This window comes from Rattus rattus, chromosome 2 (genome assembly GCF_011064425.1).
Source record: "Rattus rattus isolate New Zealand chromosome 2, Rrattus_CSIRO_v1, whole genome shotgun sequence".
Classification (NCBI taxonomy): Eukaryota; Metazoa; Chordata; class Mammalia; order Rodentia; family Muridae; genus Rattus; species Rattus rattus.
In genome coordinates, this window is record NC_046155.1 from 195,215,431 (window position 1) to 195,241,858 (window position 26,428).

At 42.3% G+C, this 26,428-nt stretch overlaps 2 protein-coding genes and 1 pseudogene across 2 annotated transcripts in view; 1 reads left to right on the forward strand and 2 right to left on the reverse strand.

Annotated features, from left to right (window-relative positions):
- Positions 1–26,428, forward strand: part of Tfb1m (transcription factor B1, mitochondrial) — a 40,328-nt gene that overhangs the window by 11,057 nt on the left and 2,843 nt on the right. Inside the window, exons 3-5 of the mRNA XM_032894766.1 lie at positions 979–1,087; positions 2,730–2,881; positions 9,254–9,373. Of these exons, the coding sequence (XP_032750657.1) occupies positions 979–1,087; positions 2,730–2,881; positions 9,254–9,373 (381 nt within the window). The remainder of the gene's footprint in view (positions 1–978; positions 1,088–2,729; positions 2,882–9,253; positions 9,374–26,428) is intronic.
- LOC116894764 lies at positions 14,574–15,354 on the reverse strand (annotated as a pseudogene).
- Cldn20 (claudin 20) lies at positions 15,710–16,543 on the reverse strand. The gene has a single exon (XM_032894767.1). The coding sequence runs from the start codon at positions 16,541–16,543 to the stop codon at positions 15,884–15,886; it is 660 nt and encodes a 219-aa protein (XP_032750658.1). The 3' UTR covers positions 15,710–15,883.

Sequence of the window (26,428 nt, forward strand, 5' to 3'; positions counted from 1 at the left end):
CCTCAGCTGCTGCTCACTGACTGTCAGTCCTGCACTTTAAGCACGGTAAGCTCAGGGCCTGCATGGCTTTCATTTCACCAGGGATAGCAAGAAGAAGGGTTTGTAGTGGATGCAGGATTTCATACCCAGGTCAGCTCAGTCTTGGGGCTCGTTTGAGCTAAGGCCAGCTTTCAGTATAAGATGCTAAGGACTGAAACTAAGAGTTCACAGACAAGAGGTTTTGTTGTTTAGGTTGGCTTCTGGGTTGGAACACACAGATTTGCTGTGCTGACAAGTGTTCGACCCTAGAGCTAAGTCCCAAGTCCTTATTGTTTGTCGTCTTTTGTGCTAAAAAAGACTGAAGGGAAAAGGAAACATGATCAGAAACAGAAAGGGGCTGAGACGTAACGGCTGTGAAGATATGCAGGATTATGCTTAGGTTGACAGTGACGGTGATTCAGGAAAGTATAGGCGCAGTGGGCAAGCAGGGTCTCAAAATGTGACATGCCGCCTGGCCTGGCAAGGGACTTCCTACTTGGTTTGGATTTCTTCAGAGATTACATTAAACGTTTGGTTATATGCAGAATCTTTTGTGTACATTTACTGTTTGCAGGCTTAGTTGAATTAGCTCATTTTCATACACTTGACTCTGCGTCCTCAGTATTTACTATAAGGTTTGTAGTATGTCAGCTCTTCTAGATAGAAGTCAAAAGTTAATGGTAAACCGCATGCAGAAACACAAGTCATTCTGATTATCAGAGTTAGGTCAGTATGCTATTTGTTGCCCTAAGCTATCGCAGCATTCTCTGCTACCTAACCCTCAGTGCCTTAAACAGAAACACGATTGTTTCATTGGCCACAGTGTGGCGTCGGGTGATCAGTGCCCACACAGCCTTCAGTTCAGCTTTTCCCACCCACTAAATGCTGTGCAGGGTTAGGATTTTTAGTTTTGCTGCCCTGAAGTTTATGAGCTGATTTTATTGACCTTTTGTAAACTAGATGCTTTCTGATGCAGCACCTGGAAAGCTCCGAATTGTTCATGGAGATGTGCTGACATATAAGATAGAAAAGGCTTTTCCAGACAAAATTAGAAGACAGTGGGAAGATGGTAAGTGCCTTTGGTTTGGGAGTAGTTTGGTTGGTTGGTTAGCTGGTACTTTTGCTGTGCGTGCGTGTGTGTGTGTGTGTGTGTGTGTGTGTGTGTGTGTGTGTGTGTGTGTGTGTGTGTGTGTGCGCGCGCGCGCAAGCGCACGTGCATGCTTTGGTCATGTCACAGATATTCTCAGCTATTGCATATCTATTATAGTAAAGTGCTTGAAGTTTTTTATATATTTCTATTAAAATTATCTGAACAAAATCAAATGCTATGCATTGTAATTTTTTTCTGCTCTCATACTTTCTTCCAAACTATGATTAGTTTTTCTGATTTATATTTTTAAGACAGAGTCTCACACTGTAACTGAGGGTGGCCCAGAACTCCTCATGCAGCCCAGGCTGATTGATCGTGAACTTGAGAACCTTCTGTGTTGGCCTCCCAAGCTCTGGCACTGCAGGTGTGCACTACCATACCTGGTCAAGTTTTCCCTAATTCTAATATCCTTGTTTCATATCTTCAAGTGTTAGTTTATGTGCAAATAAACTTTGTTTTTATAATGCCACACAAACTATTACTATTTTTCAAATGTTATAAAGCAAGCCACTCACAGACCTTGATCTCTTTTTTTTCCTTTGCCTTCACAGTGACTCTGGCTAGTCAAGGCACTGTTCTTTCAAGGACAGACGTTTACTGGCAACCTGCAGTGTCCAGCTCTTAGGAAGTCAGATAATATAGGGCATATGGAATGCTGAGTGGATGCTTCCAGAATAAGTGGGAGAGGGATTTTGACAGATCTAGTCACTCCTGTATCTTTGGCTTCCCCAGGGTCGGGCTCCTTCAGAGTAGCTTGTGTTTATGGTCTCTGCCTTCAAACTGACCCTCTAGGCACCAGAGCTGCAGTTTTGTCACTGGCTCCGCCATGTTACGATCACTGCCACCTGTTCATATCCATCATGCAATTGATTGTCTGTGCACCAGGTTTCTGATTATCAAAATCCACCATTTTCCTCAGCGTTTGGGAACTTATTCTCACTTTTCTTTGTCAGTGTTTTGGAGGTTTGGTGTTTGTGGTTTTTGTTTTGTTTGTTTTTTAACCTACTTCTTGTTTGTTAGGCTGAGATTTTCTTTGGGACATCTTTACATGCTAATTGCCTAGATTACTCTATCCCTCTAGTTTTCTTTCTCACCTAAATATTTTAAGCATTCATTCAAATCTTAGACTCAGCTTGTATCCCTCTCCTGGGCATCTGATGATCTGACAGCCCCATGGGTATTTTAAACTCATCATGTCTAAAGAAAATTCTTTTCTTCAAAACACCTCATTTTGCAAACTTTCTTAGAACTTTTTCCTCAGTAAATACAAAGCAAATTGCGAAAAAAAATACATTTAAAGAGAACTGAAAAATACCAAGATGTGTCTTTTCATATTCCTGCCTTGGATTCTCATAATATCCAGTTAAATTTACATTTAATTAAGATCGTATTCAGAATATACTTATGTGGGGTTGGGGATTTAACTCAGTGGTAGAGCGCTTGCCTAGCAAGCACAAGGCCCTGGGTTCAGTCCCCAGCTCCTAAAAAAAAGAAAAAAAAAAACAGAATATACTTATGTACTCATTCCAAATTGTCTTCTTCTCCCCACCCCACCAAACAGATCCTCCAAATGTACATATTATTGGAAACCTGCCTTTTAGTGTTTCAACCCCACTGATTATCAAGTGGCTTGAAAATATTTCTCTTAAAAATGGCCCTTTCGTTTACGGCAGAACTAAGATGACGTTAACATTTCAAAAGGAAGTGGCGGAGGTAAGTCTCTTCTTTTTCTGGACATTTCATGGTATGACCAGATTCCTGAACACAGTACTACTTTATATTCAACACTGTGTTTTCTGTGGTAAGGCTTTTCCATTACAAACAGAAAACCGAACAAAAGCCGTCCAAAGGTTAAGACACGTATGAAGATAACAGGCGTGACTACTAGATGCTCCCAGTAGAGACTGTGAATTATACTTGTCAGCCAAGCAAGGCGTGGTGCATGCACACGTATACGCACACCCTGCCTACCTCAGTGGTGCCTGCTCATGGCCTGAGTATTCTAAGTTTTCAAAGTGAACCTCCATGGTGAACAAGGGCAGCTTGCAAGACATGACAGCAAGGGTAAGCTTAGGGAAAGGATCTACCTCTACAGCCTCACTCACTCTGCATCTCTTCTCTGCGCCCTGATGCCAAGGTAATAAAGACTGATTTGGATTGTCCTTCTGTGGTCTTCTTATGTAGATCGGTGTCCATGCATGCCGTACACTTTAGGTTTGTCTGTCCACTCTTAAGCTTTCTTTAAAAGCAACCATACAATATGTGTGCGCTGTTGTGTGCTCATAGTTATAATTTTTATATTGCACTATGTCCCACCCACTCTCTCACTGTCATAATCTGTCTCATACCTGAGGACCCAAGAATCGTCTCAGTTCTATAATGTTCTGAGCAAAACTGTCTTGAAAGTTCTTAGGCACACGGGCAAGCTTTGGATAAGATGTGTGCTCAGAAGTGGAAACACAGCGTCATTATTGTTGGGTTGTTCTAAACTGTGTTCTGCACCAGCAGGTCTTTATATTCCTCCCACAGTGTGCGTGAGTTCATTTTGCTGCATATTTTTGCCAGTGTCAGGTAGTACTAGACTTACACTTTTTATTAGTCTAGGAATAATGGTGTTAGGGTTTTACTGCTGTGAAGAGACACCATGACCAAGGCAACTCTTATAAGGACAGCATTTAATTGGGGCTGCCTTACAGGTTCAGAGGTTTAGTCCATTATCATCAAGGGAAGAACATGGCAACATCCAGGCAGACATAATACAGGAGGAGCTGAGAGTTCTTCATCTTCATCTGAAGGCTGCTAGTAGAGGAAGCTAGGATAAGGAAGGGTTTTAAAGTCCAAACCCACAGGGGCACACTTCCAAATAGAGCCACTCCCTGGGCTAGGCATACTGAAACCATTCCAGGTATGTTGTTCTAATTTTTGTCTTTGCAGAATTTTTAAAAAAATGGAGCACCATTGTATCTGGGTCCCTCGGGCATTTTATATTGAACGGCTTGTTTCTGTTTGCTGGTGTGCAGTTATTACATATTCTCTGAATTAGTTCCTTGTTATTGCACTGCACTGCAGGTCTCCTTTCTCTTTGCTTAGATTATCATGTGTTTTTACAGTGTCTTTTGGGAATCAGGCATTTCTTTTTCTTTTACTTTTTCACTAATGTGTATGAATTATACAGAGTAATGGGCACACACCTAGATAATGCACTTTGATTCTGCTCACACACAGATGCCCCATTACACTCTCATTCTCCACCCTCCCTCTGATCTCCTTTCTTAAAGATCAGACATTTTCCATTTTTAATTTATGGCTGTTTCATATCTTACTGGAAAAATCATTTTATGTCTAGAGATCATAAAGGTTTCTTTCTATTCACGTTTCTATCCATAATTCACTTGGGATTGATTTTTGTGTACAGTAAAAGTAAATTGTGTTTTACTCTTGTTAGCATATAAGGCTCGGCCCATTTATTATCATCTGCCCTTCACTGGTCTCGTATCTCTGCACTCTGCAACAGCCCATCTAAGCACTGCAGGATTAGCAACACTGGGGAAATGATGAGATGTCCCAGGAGCAGCAGAGAGGGCAGTCTCAGGAAGAACCGCCAGGTCAGGTCAGGTCAGGTCAGTTAAGACAGGAATTTGACCAAAAACCTGTCATGCTTTCCTGTATTGAGGAAATAGTTACATAAGCTTGGCAAAGTTTAAGGCTGAATTACTGATCATAAATAGAATTTCAGACAGGTGGGGGTGAGGCAGCAAAAGGTAACACTGGAGAGGCAGAGGATGCAGCTGAGTGGTCAGGGTGCTCTCTGATTATACCACAGTGCTAGATTTGCTCTCTTCCGCTCATGGATTATTTGGTATTTTTGTTCTTGAACAATACAATAGAAATTCAAAGCACTGAGCTCTCTTAATTCTTTGAGGAAAGAGCGGAGGAGCAGAGGCGTAAGTAGTGGAGTCATATGCTAGCACATGCGACTTTAATGATAGTGTTATTTTGATTTCATAGGCAAATATTTTTTTCAACAAAGGTTTAGTTAAGTTTTTGCATGAATATTGAGTTTGTATCGAATTTATAATTTATGGAATGCATTATAAGTATGGGTAATACTGCTCCTTTTGACGGACTTTCATGTTTTTGCAAGTGAAAGTTTCAAGGGAAGACTGGGTAGTAGTATTGTCTAACGCAGTCATGAGTGTAATCATCTATATTTTAGCCACAGAATGTATTTTTTTTAATCTCAACTTCATTGTGAATTATAAAACAGAATCAAAGAAGCACTTTCCTCTTACTCTCTCCCCTAGGACCGTAGGTTCTAAATGTAAGGATTCTGCCTGGGCACATTAAAGGGCACATAAATTGCGTTACAGCTCAGAAAATGGAGTCTGACTGTGTAGCAGTAGTGAGAGCATATACACCTCAGCTAATGGTCTCTGGATAGTGAAGACTGACTTGGAGTGCTGTATTGTCTTCCATGGGTTGTAGAGTACTCGAATTTGAACCTAGGTCATCTGGTTCCAGTAGAGCCATGAAATTCAAGTTCTCCATTTTACTGGGCCTATGGGTTTTTTAAGTGGGTCCAACATCAACCTGTTTTCTACCATTTCCAGGAGACTTTGGCTGGTCATGCTTACAGCCCTAGTAGGGAAGATGTCACCCTCTATTAATGACACGATGTTCATTGTCTCCAGTTGGAAACTGTGGAGCTTCTCAAGTACAAGTATAACTTTTCTACCTGCGGTTATTTTAGACAAATAAACATCTCAACAGACAAAAGTAAAGGAAATGCTGTCCTTGGGAATTCTTTCGTGCCTTGTCTTCTAATCTTTAGAGTGACTTTTAACATGTAAGGGTTAGTGCTTTCCTCCTACTGAAGAATTAACTCATTTCTTCTCCTGAACTTTTATTGTGAAGAGTCATCTATCGATGGACTTTTGTGTTCATAGCTTTTCCTGTGCTATGTCTAACGGAAAAACTGGCACTACGCAGTAAATGATTAATAGGCCATTAACTTCTGAGGGTAGCTTTTAGTGTAAAGGCAGTCTTTGCAGGCCTTCTGGACTGTGACTTGAGTTTTTGCTCAATGGATTAGCAGTTCTGAGTGCTGCTTTATTCTAAATGAAAATCTAAGGCTCATATTTTCATCTCTATAACCCTGGTTTATTTGCTATGGAGATTGACTAGGTCTAGATTATGAATTAGAACACCCCCTTTCTGATTGTACAAAGTGTTTCATGCTCACGGTAAAATATATTTAATTATGCTTTAAGTCAAATTAAAGTAATTTCACCCTTTTCAAGTTTAATTTTTAGTTAAAGTAATTTTTAAATTCTTTTGAATTCACATCGGAAACATATCTTTCAAATGTAAGGTAGCATATTAGCTATGTCTTAAGAAGGATATCCAGGATGGCCAATCCCTTGGGTTCATTTTTAAGGTTCATGGTTAGATTCTTAATGGGTTTTAGTTTTAGAGATCTGTTTTATCAGTGGGCACAGTGAATTGTGCCTGTAATCCCAACACTTGGGGACTAAGGCAAGAGGATTTATTTGAGAATAGAGCATTTTCTGTGTCTTACATGTTATATAGCAACTTATTTCTTGAGCTCAGTTTCCTAATAATGTCTACCTTTCCAACGCAAATGAGCAATTACCTAAGATGGGAAGGTGGTAGGGGTGCTGAGGTGGGATGGTGTCTGCTGTCAAGGGAGAAGCTGTGAGATCTCCAGACATGTCTTAGGGGATCCACCGCTTCTCATCCAAAACCTGTTCATTTGTCTGTTTGTTTCAATATTTTATGTACATAAATGTTTTACCTGTATGCATGTATATGTACTATAACCACGACTGGTGCCCAGGGGCCCCATTGGATCCCCTGATACTGGAGTGCTCTTAACCACTGAGCCATTTCTTCAGAAACCTGTTTTAGTCTTACTTAAGGTAAAGTTTTAAAAAGCCTGATTATATGATTTTTCATGCCCAGATCAGGTTAGAAGCAGCAGGCGAGGGAAGTCAGGGAAGTAAGAAGGAGAAAACCCAGCAGCTGCTGCTCTGAAATGAAAGTGCTGATGATGCCCTAGCATGGATGTGCTACCAGATGCCTGACTTCAGATGTTTCTACTCATTGCTAGTATTTGTGACCGTAGTCCTAAATAACCAACGGGAGTCTTGGAATGTCCTCAGAGCTCAAGGACGCAGAAACATAATCCATTTAGAAAGATGAGGGAATCTTTGTACCTATTACTCTCAGTCTTACCCAATTTTAACATATTTTCCACTACCTTCACCAAAAACCAAATGCCCTGTGTGTGTTTGGAGCCCCGCTTCCCTATGCTTTGAACCACGTTAAAAGTGGTATTCATCATGCCCACACATGCCCTGTTTGTGTATCGCAGGTGCATATGTAGGCACACGCAGACACCCTAAGGTTTGTTTGTAAGCATCATGAGACCATGCTTGGTTTTGCCATTTTAAAAGCTATACTCTGTTGGGGTGTAACCTATGCTGGTAATCTCTGTTACTCATTTTAATGCTTAGTTCATATTCTTTTTGGCAAACCTATTAGCCATTCGTCTTAGTGGAATTACAGTGTTCCATTTTGGGATTATATATATTCTTGTGTAAGTATATATGCTGTAAAACTTTAGCTTCTATGCCAGATTGTCATCCAACATGCTTATATAGCAGTTTCTGCCCTTTCCACTCTGCCGTGCATAGAATCCCTGTAGCTTCTAATACTGTCCATCACTGACTACTTATTTTTAATATTCCTTTTGAGTGTGAAATTATAGACTATTATTTTAATTTGCAAATCTCTGCTTTATTGTAAGTATAACATAGTTAATAGTTATAATTCATCTATTTGCTCTCTAATGATTTGCCTTATCAATCTTCTGATGGCTTTGTTAATGCCTAGTGTGTAGGCATCTCATTTGCATTGTGAACACTAATGCTTTGGCCCTCTAAATACATTCTTAATCTGTGATATATCTTGAGAGTGATTTAATTGAACTCAAATAATTTTAACAGAAAAATATATTCATCTTTTGTAGCTTCTGGCTTTGCATCTTTAAGAATTCTTCTCCACTTTAAAGGCATAGATATTACTTGCAAAAGACTTAAATTTTGTTTTTCATTCACCATTGATTCACTTACAGTTTGTCTTTTGTTATGGTATAAAGTAGGGGTCTCTTATTTTCTCTTGCAAATGCTTAAATACACCTATACCACTTAATGAATGGTCTATCCTTTTGTTAAGACAATCACCTCTCTCCTGTATCAGATACCCACATGTGCTTGGGTCTCCGTCTGAGGTTTTTGTCCTATTGGTCCATTCATGTTTGCAGCAACGCTGCCTTAATTTTGATAGCAGGTGGGCTGAGTCTCCCAGGAGCATTGATGATCTTATCCAGGAGTGTCTTGGCCGTTCTTGATACTATGTAATTTTATCTGAGGTTTAATTTTACATTTACATATGTAGTATGTATGTATGTATGTATGTATGTATGTATGTATGTTCTTTTTACAAATCTGGTTGGAATTTTCATACAAATTGCATGTTATTTATCAATTTGTTATGTACTTAATTCATTTCAAAATAAGTTGTTGGTTAAAAGCTAATTTTTTTTATAAATTATTTGTCACAAACAGCCTGTATTTCAAAGGTTCTTAAATATTCAAGGCTTTATTTAAGGAAATACCTGTAAAACTACCTTTGTAGTTCCTTGTTATTGCTGATTTTTTCAAAAAGTGTTTATCGACTAGTTGCTTTATATTTGCCTCTCTGCTGCAGAGTGTAATAGTGGCCTGAAACTCCCCAGCATCACTCGTAGTTTGCCTTTGTGATTCTTTTCAGTGCATTGTACATGACACAATCGATACTTCTACAGGATGTCTCAGTTAATGATGTATGTTCCCTAAGTCTACATGTTTTATGTCACATAGCATGGAAGTGTATGCGTGTGTGTACGTGTGTAAGATAATATAAATAATTTGTCTTTTAAAATGAGTGTCATGTTTTAGCTCAGTTCTTTCTAGTCAGGTGGGATTAACTATTTGATAAAACTTATGTCTTGGCCTTTTGTAGAGACTTGTAGCCACTACAGGAAGCAAACAGCGCAGTCGTCTTTCCATTATGGCCCAGTACCTCTGCAATGTTGAGCACCTCTTTACAATCCCAGGAAAGGCTTTTGTTCCCAAACCAGAGGTAAGTATTTGCTTCTTTATCTTCATAGGAGTATGAACTGTTGCAGTGTTTGTCCCTCTGAAGATACTCCATAGGAAGTGATCTCTGTGATCTAAAACTTAACTACAGACCACACCACAATTGTTTTCTTTCTACTTCTCTTGAATTAGAACTGCAAAAAAAATCACATCTCTCTTTTGTTTTTAGTTACTGGTGTATGTGTGGGGTTGGGGACACGTGAGGACATACATCCCATGGTGTGGATGTGGCAGTCAAAGGACACCTTGGTGCTGTGGGATTCTTCCTTCCTCCTTTTAAGTGGGTTTCCATCTCAGGCTGCCAGGCTTCTGTCTTTCCCCACTGGGGTCTCTCCAGCCCATGACAATGTCTTACTCGAAGAACTCTTACGCCAGCAGTTCTCTTCCCCTAGGTCAAGTGATAGGTGTCAGGGTTAGTATGGTGGTGGCAGTCACCATCACTGTCATTGTCACTGCCTTCTGTTTTAAGTATCCTACAAATGGAAGTTAAGTCTCATGGTCACTACCACCAGTCCTTGAGAAATAGAGAAATAGTGGTTTTATGGTTTCTGAGAGAGTTCTCTAATTGACACCTACTAGATATTTATTTAGTGTGAATATTTTTGGCAACATTTTTAAGCTTGTGCATGTTTTAGCAAAACCACTGTTTGATAAAGTTATTAAAGAATATGAGCCCTGCAGCATCAGCACCAACTGGGACCAAGTTTCCAGTAACAGAACAGTGCATAAATCATATCCAGATCACAGCTCTGTGTGTGTGTGTGTGTGTGTGTGTGTGTGTGTGTGTGTGTGTGTGTGCGCGCGCGTGCGCATAAGTGGTCAGTTACCATGATTTTAATAAGTGCTTTGGCTTTTATATTGGTATAATTTGCTAAAGCTTCCTAACTACTGTATTTTGGAGCCAGATAATCTTTTCTTGCAAGGTTTGCCCTGTACATTGTTAACAGCGCCTCTGACCTCTTCCCACTGGATTCCAGTACCACTGTCTCAGTCGTGACAACCCAGAGTGCCTGGAGGCACTGCCACCTGTGCTCTGTGTGCAAAATTCACCCCACTGAACACCAGCAGAGAGGAGTCAAAGCTGCCTGAGCCTTGACTGCTCCTGCATAGCATTTCCTTCAGTTTCCATCCTGCTCTTCCCTGTCAACATTTCCAGTCCATGAAGAATTGACCTTTATTTGGTCTAAATCAGCTGCTGCTTGAGAATGTCAAACATTCCTGTGACTAGTTAAGAAGAAAGTATTTGAGATAAATAAAGTATTACCTGGACTTTATTAAATGACATTTTAACATAAGCCACATAGTCTGCCTAAATACTGATACATTAAGTAAAATGAATGAACACTATGGGGACCAAAGCAGTTCTATCACACCATTTGCCTGTAGATATTCTTTATTAGAAATCTTTTTAATATAACATTTTCTTTCTTTAGGAAGTACTTGACCACCCACAAGGAAATATATTTTAAATAATCATTTAAACTTGTACTGAAACGGCCTCCTTTGTTCTCACAGGAAGCAGCACCTTTTTGTTTTTGCTGTCCTATTATAGCATGACTATTGCAGAACATGAAAAGCTACAAAGTAAATGGATTAAAGTACTTTATCTCTTTTCTGTATACACACTTCTAAGTTATTAATGTACAGTCTTTTTTCTTTAGCAGTTCCACTATGAGCAATTAGTAAGCATAAACTAGCAAATAGATTACTAGAAAAACTACAATGTTTCTTTGCACCTATGAAAAGTCCAAAGTTTTGTTAGAATATTACATGTCGTAATTTTATGCATATTTTCAAAACATTCCTTTAAAACTTTCTTTACTTCTATTAATTAATTGAAGATGCTCATTTATAAGAGAACAGCAGTGTTTTTGTTAACTTGAAGAAATTTTGAGAAAAAAAAAATCCAACTTAAAAGTGACTGAGCTGAGCATGGTGGAGTGTACGCATACGCCCCCGCACACAGGAGGCAGGCTGGCTTATCCAACAAGAGCCGGTCTGAAACAAAAGGGACTCACGCAGACAGTGATAAGTGGATAGTCACTAGGACGGGATAAATCTAAGTAATTGGAGAAATGAGTGTAATTGTTTTCTGGATGCAGAAGAGAGGGCAATCCTTGGGTAATTTAAAGCAAGCAGGGCTCTTATTACTCAGCTGGTACTTTGAAAGAGCTCTATTTTAGTGTGTGTTTATATTGGCTTTTTGTGCTGCAGTAGCAACTACCAATCCATTAATTCTTTCTAATCTTAGTTTCCATATATTATAATATAACACTTACGAAAAGTTGGAATAGAAGTCGGGCCTATGGGTGGCTGGCTTGGGTAATACCTGCATGAGTTCTGTTTCTCTGTTCTTGGGGTCTTCTCCACATCCTGTGGCTTTGAAACAGCAGGTTACTCAGACATCGCCCACCAGAGGGCAAAGTAGGCGATGTTCTTGGTCAGCACCAAGGAATGTCGAACAAGAACATTTTTATACTTTGCAATTAAGAAAAAGCAATCTAAAAGACATATCAAAAGTTATCTTTAAAAGTAAACTAATATTGTCACCTTACTAATCTAGTCAGGCCCTCTCTCAGTCACATACCTTATTTTTTTAAAACAAAGGCTCTAAAGTTTATTAGTTCTTTGTCTCCCCACAGAACCTCATATTCCATACTGTCCTGGCCCAGGGCACAGGCACCTCTGAGTGAGAATTATCTAGACAGAACGGCCTTTCCTCCAGGTACATCAGCCACTCTGTGTTTTCAAAGGCCTGTCTCTGCTGTCCTTACCCAGCACAGCTCTCTTGAGTTACAAGGCTGATCCCATCTTCTAGTGCATATGACAGGGATGGAGATCCTGGGCTCCCTACCCTAGCACCTGGCTGTGATCATTCTCTCCTCCTCTTACCAGACCTGAGGGTTCTCCAAAGAATATATACCTGCCCCCCAATTCTCACACCCTCGGGTGCTTTCCTTAGTATCAGCAGCCCCTCCACATCACCATAAAACTGGATCCCCTTTTCTTTTAGCACCCTCCTATGACTTCCCCTTGTTTTGAGGAACACCAGATGGACCTTTACCATCCCACTTCACACCACATCCTGACCACTACTGCCATTCCCTCAGAGGGAACAGCCCCTCCCTGAAATGCTCTCCCACTCCAGCCCAGCTGCGCACCTGGAAGATGTTAGTAATTATTCTGGTTAGCTCCACCTCCCATTTCTAACATAGGGCTTTCCCAAGGTGCTCAGGAGACTACTCATTTCACGGTTTCCCTGTGGCTGAGTCCATCTCCTGGGCTAAGGAAAGACAGTCCTAGGAGAGAGGGTCCTGTCAGTCATCCTATTTCTTTCATGGGCTCAGTGTTTTGTGCATAATCCAGTGGACCCTTCATAGATGTGTGTGAGTGGACACATAATGAGAAGATTATCAATTTCCAGGAAAGACATGTATCCTACTAGGAATGGAACAGTTCCCAAAGAGAGCCCTAAATGCTTCACACACTTGGGGTCCAGTGCATGGGCCTAGAATGAGTGAGCTAAAGTGTGGGTAGCCATCAAGGTTTCACCCATCAGCTGCCTGGAGAGTGACTGCAGGTCTTACTCCCAGAGTCATTTTTATTTTCTGGCTTCTCCCAGTAAGAACCAGTACAGGTCTGAAGCGGCTTTTCTTGCAGCTAATCAGGACGTGCAGAGAGGCGGCTCAAGGTCTGGAGTTGAGATTTTTGGGCAGAGCCAGCTACTGTTTCTAGCTGTGGTCTTTGAGAGCTTCCTCTGTGAAAGGTGTCAGGAGTGGGAGGCTCCCAAGGATCAAAATGTCCTGCGCAGGGCAGTCGCATGCCACATCCCTCCTACCTCTGCTCCATATTACAAGCTTCATTCAGGTGAAGCCTGCTGCTTCTCTGAGAGGAAGAGAACGAACATCTGGAAAATTGTGACAAAAAGGACAGTCAGCCACTGGCATTTGCGTTCTCATTTGGTTTTTGTTTTGCTTTTTAATTTTTTCCCTAGAAAAGAAAAACATAACCAGAGAAATTATATGGCAACCTACCAGTATCAGAATGGCAGGGAAAAGAAAGAGAAAGGTCAGAGGAACGGGAAGCTAGGAAAACGTGGGTTCCAAATCACAAGGAACGGTCCCCAGGGTCAAGTCCTCATTCACTTTGGTTTGGTGCATGTTTGGTGCCTGGACTTCTGGCCTGCTCCCTCAGGTGCCATGTTAGAGAGCTGGACACACATCAGAAGCCTGCCAATGATGGGCTCAGAACATCAGACAGGCAGGCGTACCGTAGCCCTTGATTCTGTGCTCAGGCATCACCTGGCAGCCTTTCTTGCCTCAGAGAGGGGTCTGAAGAATGGGAGAGTCATCCTGGGGCACACTTTGGCATTACAGCAAGGAACTCCAAGCAGATGCTTTCTTATGGGTACACTTGGTTTTCATCTGCATAGGCATTTGTCCACATATTCACCGCTCTTTCTGGCCAAAGAATGGGGAGTTGACAGCTTCCTTGTAGTGACAGTTCAACAACTGTATTCATTCTCCATTCTTGTTCAAAATGTCTGTTGTCTTATGGGTGGTAGGAGATTGGAATTCATCTTCCCTTCAGCTAGCACTAGACTCTTACTCCAGAGAAGCTCATAACTGAACAAGAACAGCTTACCTACCTGGATCCATGCTGCAGGCCTCTCAGGTCTCACCTACCTTATGCTCCAGATCTGGGGGGGCTGGATCTAAGGCAAACAGAATAGCTAGAGTAACAGCCCAGTAGCACACCACAAGACCAGTATACATTCCAGAATGGGAGAGGGACATGCAGCCAGCTGTAGCCCCAAGTCACAGTCTAGGGCCACATTGACTCTGAAGGCTACAGCCAGGCCTGCACATCTGACAGGGTCCTAACACCAACCTGGTGGGCCTTTGGGTGGAGTACTTATGTAGAGAGTGAGTGGAGGGTCCTGTCCTACTTGGTCCCTGTCCCTGAACTGAGGCCAGGTTACATCTCAGTGCCACAGTGCTGAGGAGTACCATGTTGGCCGGCCAGCCAGGCCATAGTTCTCAGCCCTCTGGGGGCCATGTGGTCCTAGTTCCACAGAAAGGCCCCAGGGAGCCACAGCTGCCTGGAAGAAGGAACCAGGACAGAAAGCTTGCATTCTGTTGGAGACTGGGAGGCGTGACTATAGGCTCAGAGGGAGCTATGGTCTAAAATATTGCTAAGGTGACATAGACTTAGGAGCTTTGGTGCTTCTTATGCTGTTGCTGCTGGGCCAAGATGGGCTCAGAAGCCCAGCAGGAAAAGCCAGTGACCATAGCACACTGTAGGACATGAGGATATGAGTGAAGGCATAGCAACGAGTAATCTTCAGAGCCGCTTGCTTGAGCCCAAAGATATCCAAAAGGAATGCAGAGACTACACAGGATCCCCAAAGCAGAAAGCAGAAATGACCCTTAGAAGTAGCACTGCCTGAGGGTTCGTGCAGAAATCTTTTAGCAGATCTGGGTGCGCATAGCCCAGCATATCTGAGACCTCCAGCTCCTGGCGGGAACAGGTGCCTCCATGGATGTGCAACCAAGTGGGCTGGCTCCACAACGGCAGTCCACAGCACTGTAATGGACAGGGCGCCAGGCTCCGCTCCGGCTGCTTAGGAAGAGCGCTGCTTCCAGGGCTTCTCCACCGGTGCCCTCCTGGCGGCCCAGTGCCTCCAGGGGGCTGCCCCCTGTAGCTCTACGGTCCGCTGGTAATGGCTGCCAATCCGAGTGGGCGCGCAGAGCCTGTCTATACCCAGGTGGAGAGCAATGCAAAAGGAAACTAGCCTGAAGCTGTCAGGGCTCGTACCAGTGACTGTGGGGCGGGACCCAGGGCTGAGCAAGCACCAAAGGACTGCGGGAATTTGGGGTGGAGCGTCTGGGACCATGGCTTCTGGATGAGGGTTGCTGGATCGGGGCTTGGAGAGGGCAGGGGACTTAGATAGGCTATGGACATGCCAGGATCAACGCACGGAGGTAATGGGGGCGTCTGCTACTGCTAAGGGGACCGGAGGAGACTTGGGCCCAGGTTATCATACAGAGGTGCTGCTGAGGGGAGGAGGATGCGGCTGGGCCACCAAGATCAGGAGTCTGCACTTTGAGGTACTACCTAAGCCACAGTAACCCTCCCTACTCTAGTCCCTGCTCCTCACCAATCAGGAGGCCTCAGGGCTGGGATGGTGCCACTCCTCCCAGACACAGGCTTCTTAGCTTCCCCGGGCCAGGTGATCCCAGGCCCCAAAACCGCCACGCGCCACGCCCCTCTCAGTCACATACTTTTAAATAAAAACATGAATGCAATAATGGGAAAATAAAGTCAAAACAGATATAATCGTATGTGATCATTTGTTGGCATTTTAGAGTACCTCACTTTTTTTACTATTTTAAATTCTTATAAAGGAAATTAAGCATAAGAGTGGTTTTATCCATTCGAATAAAGTCTGAGCAGGCTCAGAAACCTCACTACGTGTTCATTACATGGCTCTTTACACATAATCCTTCAGGTTGTATGCTAACCTGTTCTTTGGCTGCCAGGTAGAGGTAAGTTTCTGCTTGGGAGGGTAGATCCATGGTTCTTGGTTCTTTTTTATATAAGAAATGCAGAAAATAATACCAGCGATAAGTAGTAACATCGCTGAAATGAACCCAATGTACACGGCTCCTCCAGGTTCATATTTGTGGCTTTCTGGAACAGTCAGATCCAAAAAGTTGGATATGATCTCTTTGGTGTACCACACTGTTGGGACTAAAGCAGAGATCCCTGCGGTGATGAAGCAGACTCCTCCAGCAAAGGAAATGTGACTCTTGGTGTGTGCGTCTCCTCCTAAGTGAGTGCATTTCATTCCTACTATCGCAGTACAAATCCCCAAGGCAGACAGAATGCAGGCCAGGACCATGGTGGCCCTCGCAGTCTGCACATAGACGGGGAGCGACAGAACGGAGTATTTCAGAGTGCAGCTAAACATCCCAGTGCTGTACCACGTGCAGTCCATCCACAACCCATGTACCTGTACAATAGCAGTTACAATGTTGGAGCCTGCATCTGCATTAACCTTCCAGTTTGGCAGCAGAGTGGCAGCAAGTACTCCAGAGACCCCAGACACAGCCAGGATGAAAGCAAGGAGCTGGAGACCGGCCGAGGCCATGATGTTACTCTTACTTCTGTTCTCCTAGAAGATCCCAGTGGGTAATTGTGGTGCGTGGTCAGATCTGTAGCTATTTCTGTGCAGTTGAGACCCATATAACAAAAGCTATGGAAAGAAGCAAAATCAGATTTGGGGAGGAGGAAGAATAAGAAAACAAAAAGGCTTCACAGGGGAGCCAGAATACACTGAGTAGCACCCTCGTATCCATGCTGCATGCATATATAAATGTGCACACAGAATGTGTGAGGATGCTGCAAGCTCAGAGAAAAGTTCACAGTGGGCTTGGGGAATAGCATTCTGCTGAGGGAGCATCATGAGCAGCGCTTGATTTGTGGCATGAGTAGAGTCGTTCACATAAGACCCTAAGTACACTAAAACTCTGCAAAGTGGACATATACCTTGTGAGGAAATTTAGACACTTCAAATTGTAGCTGTAGTGTCTGATACAGAATTTTTTAAATGTTGTGTTAACCATTTTAAATCATTTTAAGCAACAAACCCAGTATAGTTTTTGAAGGAGATAGGAAAATAGAATTTAGAGTCCTGCACAGTCCTTACGTAGGTTAACATTTATTTAGCATCATATCTCTGGTACTAGCTTATGAAAATGCAAGGTCCTTTTCCTTACCCGGAATGCTTCTCAGTTACAATCCAGGGGGAGTGTTCAGAACTGCAAAACTGAGTCCCTGAATGTCTCAGAAATAGTAGCAGAGAAGCTTGAAAGGGCCTGCCAGAAAGAGCCACATTGTTGCTGTAGAGAAAATAGTAAAATACCCCTGCCCCTGTAGCTGGTTTTAAAAAGACGAAACTACTTGCTAATTTCTATCTTCATAGTCCTGTTCCACCATTATGCACTCCATCTGATAGTATTTACTGCTCTTTTTGAGAAACATTTAATGCTCTTTGGAATGCTGCAACATTGACCTTTTTCTGAAATAACAATGATTAACCACAGTGACTGTTGGGATTCTTACACACACTTCAACCCAAAGAGCCTGGAGGTGATTCTTGGCTTCATGTTATGTCTCTGGACTTAAGCAGAAGGAAACTCAGCTGTCTAGAATGTGATTGTTGGTAACATCAGTAGGCTCAGGTGGAGCCACATTTTTCTGCAGGGCTGCAGTGTGCAGCCCGCTCCCGTCTACTCCTACCTCCCCTCTTCCTCTGTCCCTCCTACTGCAGCACTCCATCAGACACAGAAGCACCTGTCTGCCCCTTTCCTCTCCAGGAAAGCAGAGGCCTGTGTGGGGTACAGATAGGACAAATGGTTTGGCTTTCCTTCTTGCCAGTAGGCTGGTGTGTGGCTTTTGTTAAATACTTGAAGTGATATTAATCAGAGCTATGTGGAAAGTGCAAACTTGCCATAGCTGTAATTGAGTCTCTAAGACATCAGATTCTACTCTGCCTGGATTGAGTTCTGTTTTGTCAATCCCATGATTTTAAGGACTTACATTCTTGAGTCAGCCTGTGTACAAGCTTGATGATCTTAGGACTTAGTCTGCTGGAGGAAAGTTTATTTCTTTTGTTTTCCAGATGTCCTAGCTATAAAACAGACCCAAAGTAAGTAAAAGGTGTGCAGGCAGGAGCAAGCTCGTGTATACAGTTTTATACCAGCCATGGTGAGTTCAGGCGTCAGTCTGTGAGACTGCATCACAGACCATTTCCAGCCCGGGAGTCTCCAGCAGCTGAGATCAATGTTGTTAATACTGCCTAAGATCATCCTGATGTTTGCATTCATCTTTGTCTTGATGGAATAAGTTATATGTTCATCTATCTATATCCACCTTTGCCACTATAGCTCTCTTTCTATCAAGCAGTACATTCCCTAAATGTATAAATACATTTTGGTGTCATACAGATCAGTAGTCAGTCAGTTGTCATAAATAACAAATCCAGGCAGCAATTAATTGCAGTCAGGCAAAAAGCAAGTAAATAGTAAGACATTGCATCTAGTTAGCGTAACAGTTGGTCCCTGCACAAGATGACTTCACATCCTTCTTGTGCATAGAGAATTATGCAAAAAAAAAAAAATAGTTTGGCAAAGTGAGGCTTACTTCCTGCTGCAGGAACACAGGTGCACTGGCAGTCCCTGTGACGCTGCGGCTTTCCTCTCCAGCCACACACTGATGGTTCATACAGCCTGTCCCTCACACATGTCAGGCTGCAGGAGGATCAAGGCACACTTAGTTCAGCAATTGTGCTAACAGCAGCAATGGTAAGGAAACAGAAAAGCAAGGGAGCCTCAGGGAACTTGAATCTTGAGAACACTTACATTTCCAGTGCACATCACATAGAGAACAGAACCTTAAATTATGTCCGATTCATGAACTACTTGCCAAAAGGAAGTCTGTCAATTTTTTTTTTCAAATTTAAGGCTAGTTCTCCAGAAAAGATTAATTCATACCAAAAATATTTAAAACACATATGTCACTTCTAATTGAAATGAAGCAATACCGAGAATTCTATACTTAGCTATCTGAACAATCTAGAAACTTCCATACCTTTTGCCAGTAGGCCTTAGAGTCAGTCTTACCTCTGCTTAGCGCTGCCTCCTGATGTCTTCAGTGTCTGAGGCAGAGAAGCCACACGTAGGAGGCTGGGTCCGAGAGTCTGGACATTGTCTGTGAAGTGCCGAGGTGAGTGTGAAAATATCAAAGAGCTCCCTAGAGACGAGAGGTGAGAACTGCTGACGGTGCTGGAAGATAAGTACCAGGTTCTCTCAGTGTTTGAGCTGTGGGAGAATTAAGACAGGGGAGGCGGGGAAGGGAGGGAGTTGTTGTTACACAGGATCTGTTGAAGCCTGAAAGCTGAAGATGCTTTGTGTTGCTGTGGACAGAGGAGGGATTATTTGGGTGCTCACAAAAAGGCCTTTTCATTTAATATTATGTTTTAGCCACACAGTTATAATTTAGTTTTGAGTTTTTGTCAGTGTTGGAAGATACAATATTATGTTCTTAGTTAAAGAATGCCGTCTGAAATATTTTTAACTGGACTGCTTTGCAAATGATAGTTGAGACTATGACTTTAATTTCTTTTTCTGTTGTTGTTATCTTGTATGAAAGAAACTGAGACTCCAAAAACTGTTAACTTTTTTGTTTTTTGTTTTTTGTTTTTTCGGAGCTGAGGACCGAACCCAGGGCCTTGCGCTTGCTCTACCACTGAGCTAAATCCCCAACCCCAACTGTTAACTTTTAAAAACCACTCAGAAAGAATTTTTCTTTAAAATTTTTAGTTAATTAAAAAAAAGTCCAGCAACAGCTTTTAACTAGAATATGATCCACCTTCAGATATGTTTGTTCTGCTTCAAATCTTTTTCTCTCCTGAGAGTCTTACAGTATTAACTATGTAAGTGAGACTTTAGGGAATGAGAGAAGTTATACAAAATGATATGGCGTGGCAGACAACAGCTGTGGTCATGAACATCTCTGAGTTAGTTATCTTTTTATCTTAATAGTTTTAATTTTATATCGTATAGCCACTGTGTAGAAAGTAATCTTTTGATTAGATTTTTAATTTTACAACATTTTTTTGAAAATAGTCTTCTCAGACCATTCCCACTTCCCCACCAACCCAAATCCACACCCTTTCTCTCCTTCTTTTATTCTAATTCAAACAGTATCTATAAAAGGCAATAATGATAATAAAAGAACGTGAAAATAAGCCAGGCAGTTGTAGCACATGCATGCCTTTAATGCCAGCACTCAGGAGGCAGAGGCAGACAGATCTCTTCACTTTGAGGCCAGCCTCATCTATACAGTGAGTTCTAGTAGAGCCAGAGCTACACAGAGAAAACCTGTCTCAAAATACAGACACTAAAACATGTCAGATGTTACTATTAGAAAGTAATTAATAATAAAATATGTTTCAAATGTTTGGATTTTCCTAGTGTTTTGTGGTTTCAGCTTAATCTTTTCCAACTTTGTCATTCATCAGGTTTACCAGTTTTCTACCTTAGACATCTAATGTCTGGCCTTTTTAAAACTGTAATGCCCTTTAATAAAGATGCAGACGGTTCTGTAGCTGATGCTGGGGTGTAGTTTGCTTGTAGGCACTAGTGCTAACAGCACTGTTATTACTGTTGCTTCAGAAGCAGCCTGGCAGCTCCCAGTCAGTGTTTGTTTGACTCCATATGAGGACTTGTTAAAATGCAGACACCCTTTAGCTAGCAGATGAGAGGTAGACGGACTGACCACCTCTGGTTCGACAGCCTGTGGAATGAAAGTTAGGTTGAGCTTATTTAGAAATGTAATGAAACATTATCACTTTATCATTATCAACTCGTGGTGTGGATATTAACACGAGTCTTTGAAATTCATAGACTCTGTTCTAGATAAATCTTACACCCCCTTAGCTTAAGGTCTTCCCAGTGACCTCCCAAGTTGTGCTTCATCTGCTGACCTGACAGGACTGGATTCATAGAAATGCAAAACTGTCCCCTTTCCTTCCCCAAATATACTCTCTGTATGGAAAAGCTGACACTTCATTTGTCAAGCCTCAAATCCTGAATGGCATCCTTGTTTTGTACACAGCATACATTCATTCAGCAAACTGCTTTGTTTCTGACTCGAAAGTAGCTCAGAGCCTCTCGTGCTTTGCTGTGGCTCAGCAGTATGGCAGTTTAGCTGTGTCATGGGGAAGACCTCTGTCCACCTGATCAGAGCAGGGCTCCTGAGCCGGATGTTGTCCTGGTTTGTAGTGGGGTCTAATAAGTTAAGATAAAAAAAAGTATTACTGTTTTGAATATATAAAATATTAGTCAATTTACAAATTGCTTTTGAATGATCAAAAAGTAATCATTTCTAAGCAGGACTAGAATTTCTCAAGTTATTTTGTGTTATGGTATGTGTATGCTCATCCCAGGGAGTGGCACTATTAGGAAGTGTGGCCCTGTTGAAACAGGTGTGTCACTGTGGGTGTGGACTTTAAGAAGTCAGACTTCCACTAGCAGCCTTCAGATGAAGATGTAGAACTTAGCCCCTCCTGCACCATGCCTGCTTGGATGCTGCCATGTTCCCTCCTTGATGATAATGGAAACCTCTGAACTTGTGAGCCAGCCCTAATTAAATGTCGTCCTTTATAAGAGTTGTCTTGGTCATGGTGTCTGTTCACAGCAGTTAAACCCTAACTAAGACATTTTGGAATCCTTAGTTTGGCATCTTTAATAATATCTATTCTTTATGAACTGAACTGCAGAGGTTGGATACTGGTTAAGACGCTGTGACATTTAATTTGCAGACAGTGTATATGTCTGTATCTATATTGCTTCAACTCTAATCCTTCACTGATCACTCAATGCAAAGTCTATTTTCATTTTTCTTATCTAAGAAAAACTTGTGATATCCCTTTACTGTGTTGTGTGATAAGTGATGCTAGCCTTGCTAATACCGGTGGCTTCTCTTTCTGACTCAGTCACTGAAGCATTTCATAAACACACCTCCATAGACCAGCAGCATATCAAGCACTTTGATTTTTTCTTCTATTCTCTCACTACCTGATCCTCATAACCAATAACAGCCTCAGAGAATGACGGTGTCAGCCCTAGGAGAGGGAATCCGAGGGTCCCCGAGGATGCAGGACATCCATAAGGACTTCAAGGGCCACTACCAAGACCATGGAAGTTTTCGGAAAATTTGTTTATAGTGGGGTTGTGGAAGACACAGCACCTTGGTGCTATGGCGTGGAAGCTGCTTTTAAATAAGTCATCTCTATAACAGAAGAAACAAAATCCAACTAAGTAAATGGCAGCAGGTGTACTTTGCAGGAAAGGGATTCAAGAAAAGGCATATTCAAGAGGTCACAGATATGATTATGTACAGTGTAGGCAAGGTCATCTTCAGACTGTTAATATTGCTTACTACATAAGAGGAAGCAGGTCAGCTAATCTCACTAGGAGGTCTCTATACGGAGTAGTTTAAGGCTGAAGTCCTATGGGACAAGGAAACTGGGGTTGATTATAGTTTCCGTACACACTGAGTTTAGCTAAAGGAAGGTCAGTCATTAATAACATTCTTACCTGGACCTGAAAAGGGCTTTGTTTACCTTTCTACTGAGCATGACATAGGGAAAGGCTTTGCCATTTTTGTGGGTCTGAGGCCTTGAGGTCCTTGACATGGCTGTGCTCATGTCAACAATATACATTCATGAAGGACTCCATCTGCTTTCCACAGAGGGCCTTTTTTCTCTAACTGAAATTAACATCATGTCCCCTTCCTTTTCTTCCTTCTACTTCCTCCTGTACACCCTCCCCTCTTGTTCCCTCTCAAAGTCACGTCGTCTTTTTCTTTATTGGTGTGCGTGTGTGTACATGTACGTGTGTACACCTGTGTATTCACATGCACACAAGTGCACCTAAATACATAAATATAACCTGCTGGGTCTATTTAGTGTTGCTTATATGTATATAATTCCACAGCTGATGACTTGGTATTTGGATAAGCAGTTAGCAGGCTCATTCCTAGGGAAGAATATTTCTCCAGCTCTTAACATTCTTTAGGTCTTTATATATTGGTGGGATGTCATAAGATATCCTCTTCCATGTTAACATGTCTGTTGGAGGTATATTTCTTCAGGGCTTGTTCCAGCAGGCATATTATTGAGGGATCATGGGTGAATCTTCCTGCCATTCCTACAAGACCCCAATCTCACAGCAGATTTACTGGTCCTCCAACTCTTACAGTCTCTCTGCCCCCTCTCCTGAGATGTTTCCTGAGCTTCAGGTGCTGGGGTGGTGTTGCAGGTGTATCAGTTGAAGCTGAGAACCCCAAAATCACTTGTTCCTTACATGTTGCCAGCTGTGGTTTTCTATAATGGTCTCTGTTGCAAAGGGAAGTTTCTTTGATGAGGGTAAGAGATGTACTTACTATGGGCATGAAGACATTCGGATGCACGTAGGAATTACACTGTTTTAGTAGAGTAGTGGTAGTATATTGACACCCATGGCATCGCTGACCCTGAGTAATGGCCTAGGTTTCTAGTACCAAGAGTGATTCAGTTAGAGAGTTGTCAATTACCACCAACACATTAGTGCCACTACTGCTTCCTTAGAGTCATCATGCTGTGCTGCTCATCAGGCTATAGTTTAAATAAAATTACCCCACTTGGTCTATACCAAGAGCCATAAACCATCTAACAAAACCTAAATATCAGGCATGGTAAACCCTTTTTTCAAGTTCTTACCCAAGGGAAGCCAAGTGACTCACAAAACAATATAGGCTATTGCTGTTGGCCTAGGTTGCTGCTCAGAGGTTAGACACAATGCACTCCACAACAAGACACAGAGGACCCACTCTGGACCTGACAAGCAAGCCTCCCCCTGAGGACTAGCTTTCACAGTACTAGAATGTGTTACACAGGCTTCCAAGGGTGGGAAACAGTCAGTAGCAGCTGCAATACCTGTGAACCACAATGAGGCTAGAGTATTCCAAGTGTATCTAGCTTTTTTCCCTGATTTTTTTATTTTAACTCAAACTATTTAGAATTCAAGAGAAAAACACAATGGTTGTTATATTAAATAAGTGTTCAATTATAAGTAAAAAGCACTTTGTATCTGTTACCATAGTTACCAACCACTCTTTTCATGTGGTTTTTAGAGAAAGGGGCCTCCATCACTCAGTAATTTCAAGAAATGTTTTTTCTGGCGTGAGCAGAGAAGGTAACTGGCATTCTCTCCCCAGTGCAAGACAGTTGCTGACTGAGCTCTTTGCCAGTGAGTTTTAGAGTTCTGCCATTTAGTAATATGTTAGTGATACAATGCCAACTTAACTAGGTACCAGAATATGGATTATTCAAACTCTAGAAGTCTGTTCACTTACATCGGAGGCTGTTGCAGTTCTGGAGCATGTTGAGGTGATTTAAATAAAGCAAGCCTCAGGAGTTTCCTGTATTTGCAAGCACTAACCGGAACACAAAGGAATGAGATTAAGCAGTAAGGAAAATCTCCTTACAAGATCCATACAGGAGGAGCACTGCCTTGTTCCCTGCACTTGTGCCTTTAATCGTAGCAGTATTTGGATCTGATAGTGGTTTTTACACTTTCATAGTCCCAGTTTGGGTAGAAGCTAAATTTTATCTCGTGCTATTTTGTTGTTGTTTGGGTTTTGATTTGTTTTGTTGCTGAAAGGTAGCTTGAGAGCACTGGGTTGTTGAGTGTGCACACTGAGACTACAAAAGAACTTATTAGAGTTGACTGTGTATTTTAGAGAATTGGATGAAAAACATTGGAGATGATTGAAGGAGGAGGCTGAAAGAGGCAGGGCAGGAATCCAGTGAGTGCAAATGTTGTAGGGCCCGGGGTCACAGAATGACATCCTAGGGTGAAGTGTGGACAGTGCTCTGGGACCTTGCCACACACTGAGAATCATGAAGAATGATAAAGACAGCATGTCAGTTTGTAACGAAGTCCAACAATTCCTTGACATTTAGCCATTATGGTACATCTTGGCTGCTTCTCTTTCCCCACTTATGGACCTTGTTCCTTCCAGAGAGGATCCTAAGAGTAAACCAGCTTTTCTTCTCAACCTACAGTAGTACCAGCTTTCTAAAACCCTCGCTATGCCCGCAATGCCCTCTTTACCATTCTCTAACTACAAGCCGCCTCATTTTGTTTTGTGCAGGTCTAAGAGTCTTTCAGGAAGTATATGTTAACTAGAGAAATTGACAGAGCAGCTTAAAGAACACAGTTGAAAGTGTTATTAAAGGCTATTAAGGAGAGAGGGCAGGGAAGGGAAAGTTATTAAGAACATTTAATGTACTTAGTATTCCTAACAACTGCTCATCATAATAATCATCAAAGAAGTCTAAACTTCAGTAGACATTTAGGAGCCTGTTGGTTAGAAAGGCTCTCCCATGGACAGTTTCACTCTAGTTCAGAACCTTCTTGTGTGTCTAACTACACTGCCCCGTGGTCAAATATCTACTGCCAGTTACAGCCATTGCTATAGCTGCACACCGAACCTTCGCAATGGGATCCGTAGTGTTCAGGGAGAGGAAGATATGAGCTGACCGGTGAGATGGAAACAGTGCTGTGGTGCCCAGAGAGCCTAGTCCCCTGAGGCCAAGCTTGTCTTCTCTCTGTTCTTCTAGGACTTACATCTTAGCCTCTAGCCTCTTCCTTTTCCTCCCACTTACAAACAAGCCCGTGCCTTCCCATCCACAAATGCTGCTGGCAGTTTGAAAGGAGTTATGCAACCACAGGAACTTTGGAAAACAAGCTGTTCTAAGAGAAGGTGATCGCCAGCATGGGACTGGGGAACAAGACTTTGTTTTGAAAAACAGCAGCACCACCCGCACTGCCTAAATTGTTGTCCTTTCTTTGCCTCTGGAGTAAGTTAACAACTCCTGAGGCCAGTGTTTTATTCAGTTAGAGAGGCTTCAACTTGTGTAGCCTCTGTTGAGCATCTGGGTGGTGCTCACCAGGGTTGTATTGAACCATTTTTCCTGTCTTCACATTTTTCCTGTTATAGCGACTCTCAATGATCCATTCATAATGGGTCTACTTTTGGAAAAGGCCAGAGATAAATCTTTTACCACATATGCTTAAAAAGCTAGCTGTCTAGTAATTAAACCACCTCAACAGCTGGTAGCTTAAACACTGCCCAACAGTGATGTGTTAAAAATTGTCTTGTGTCAGTCCAGCCTCTACCTCCTGGTGCATGTAAAGTTGCTACTGAAAGTCCTGGGCCTGTGTGGTCTCTGCGCATGAATTCAGTCCAGCCAAGGAGTCAGCATCTGTACCCAAAATGGCTGGTGTTCTGTAGTCCCTTTCTGGGGAGTTCAGTTCTAAGTGGTCCTTGGGGAGCCCTGCCCTACAGCCAGCATGACTACTGCAGCTTATTTCACTCTTCAAATGCTAACATGCCCACGTCAACTCTCACCTGCCTACTGGCC

What these genes read in the sequence shown, in the direction of transcription:
- Cldn20 (XM_032894767.1), bottom strand. Translation starts at nt 16,543, where the DNA reads ATGGCCTCGGCCGGTCTCCAGCTCCTTGCTTTCATCCTGGCTGTGTCT.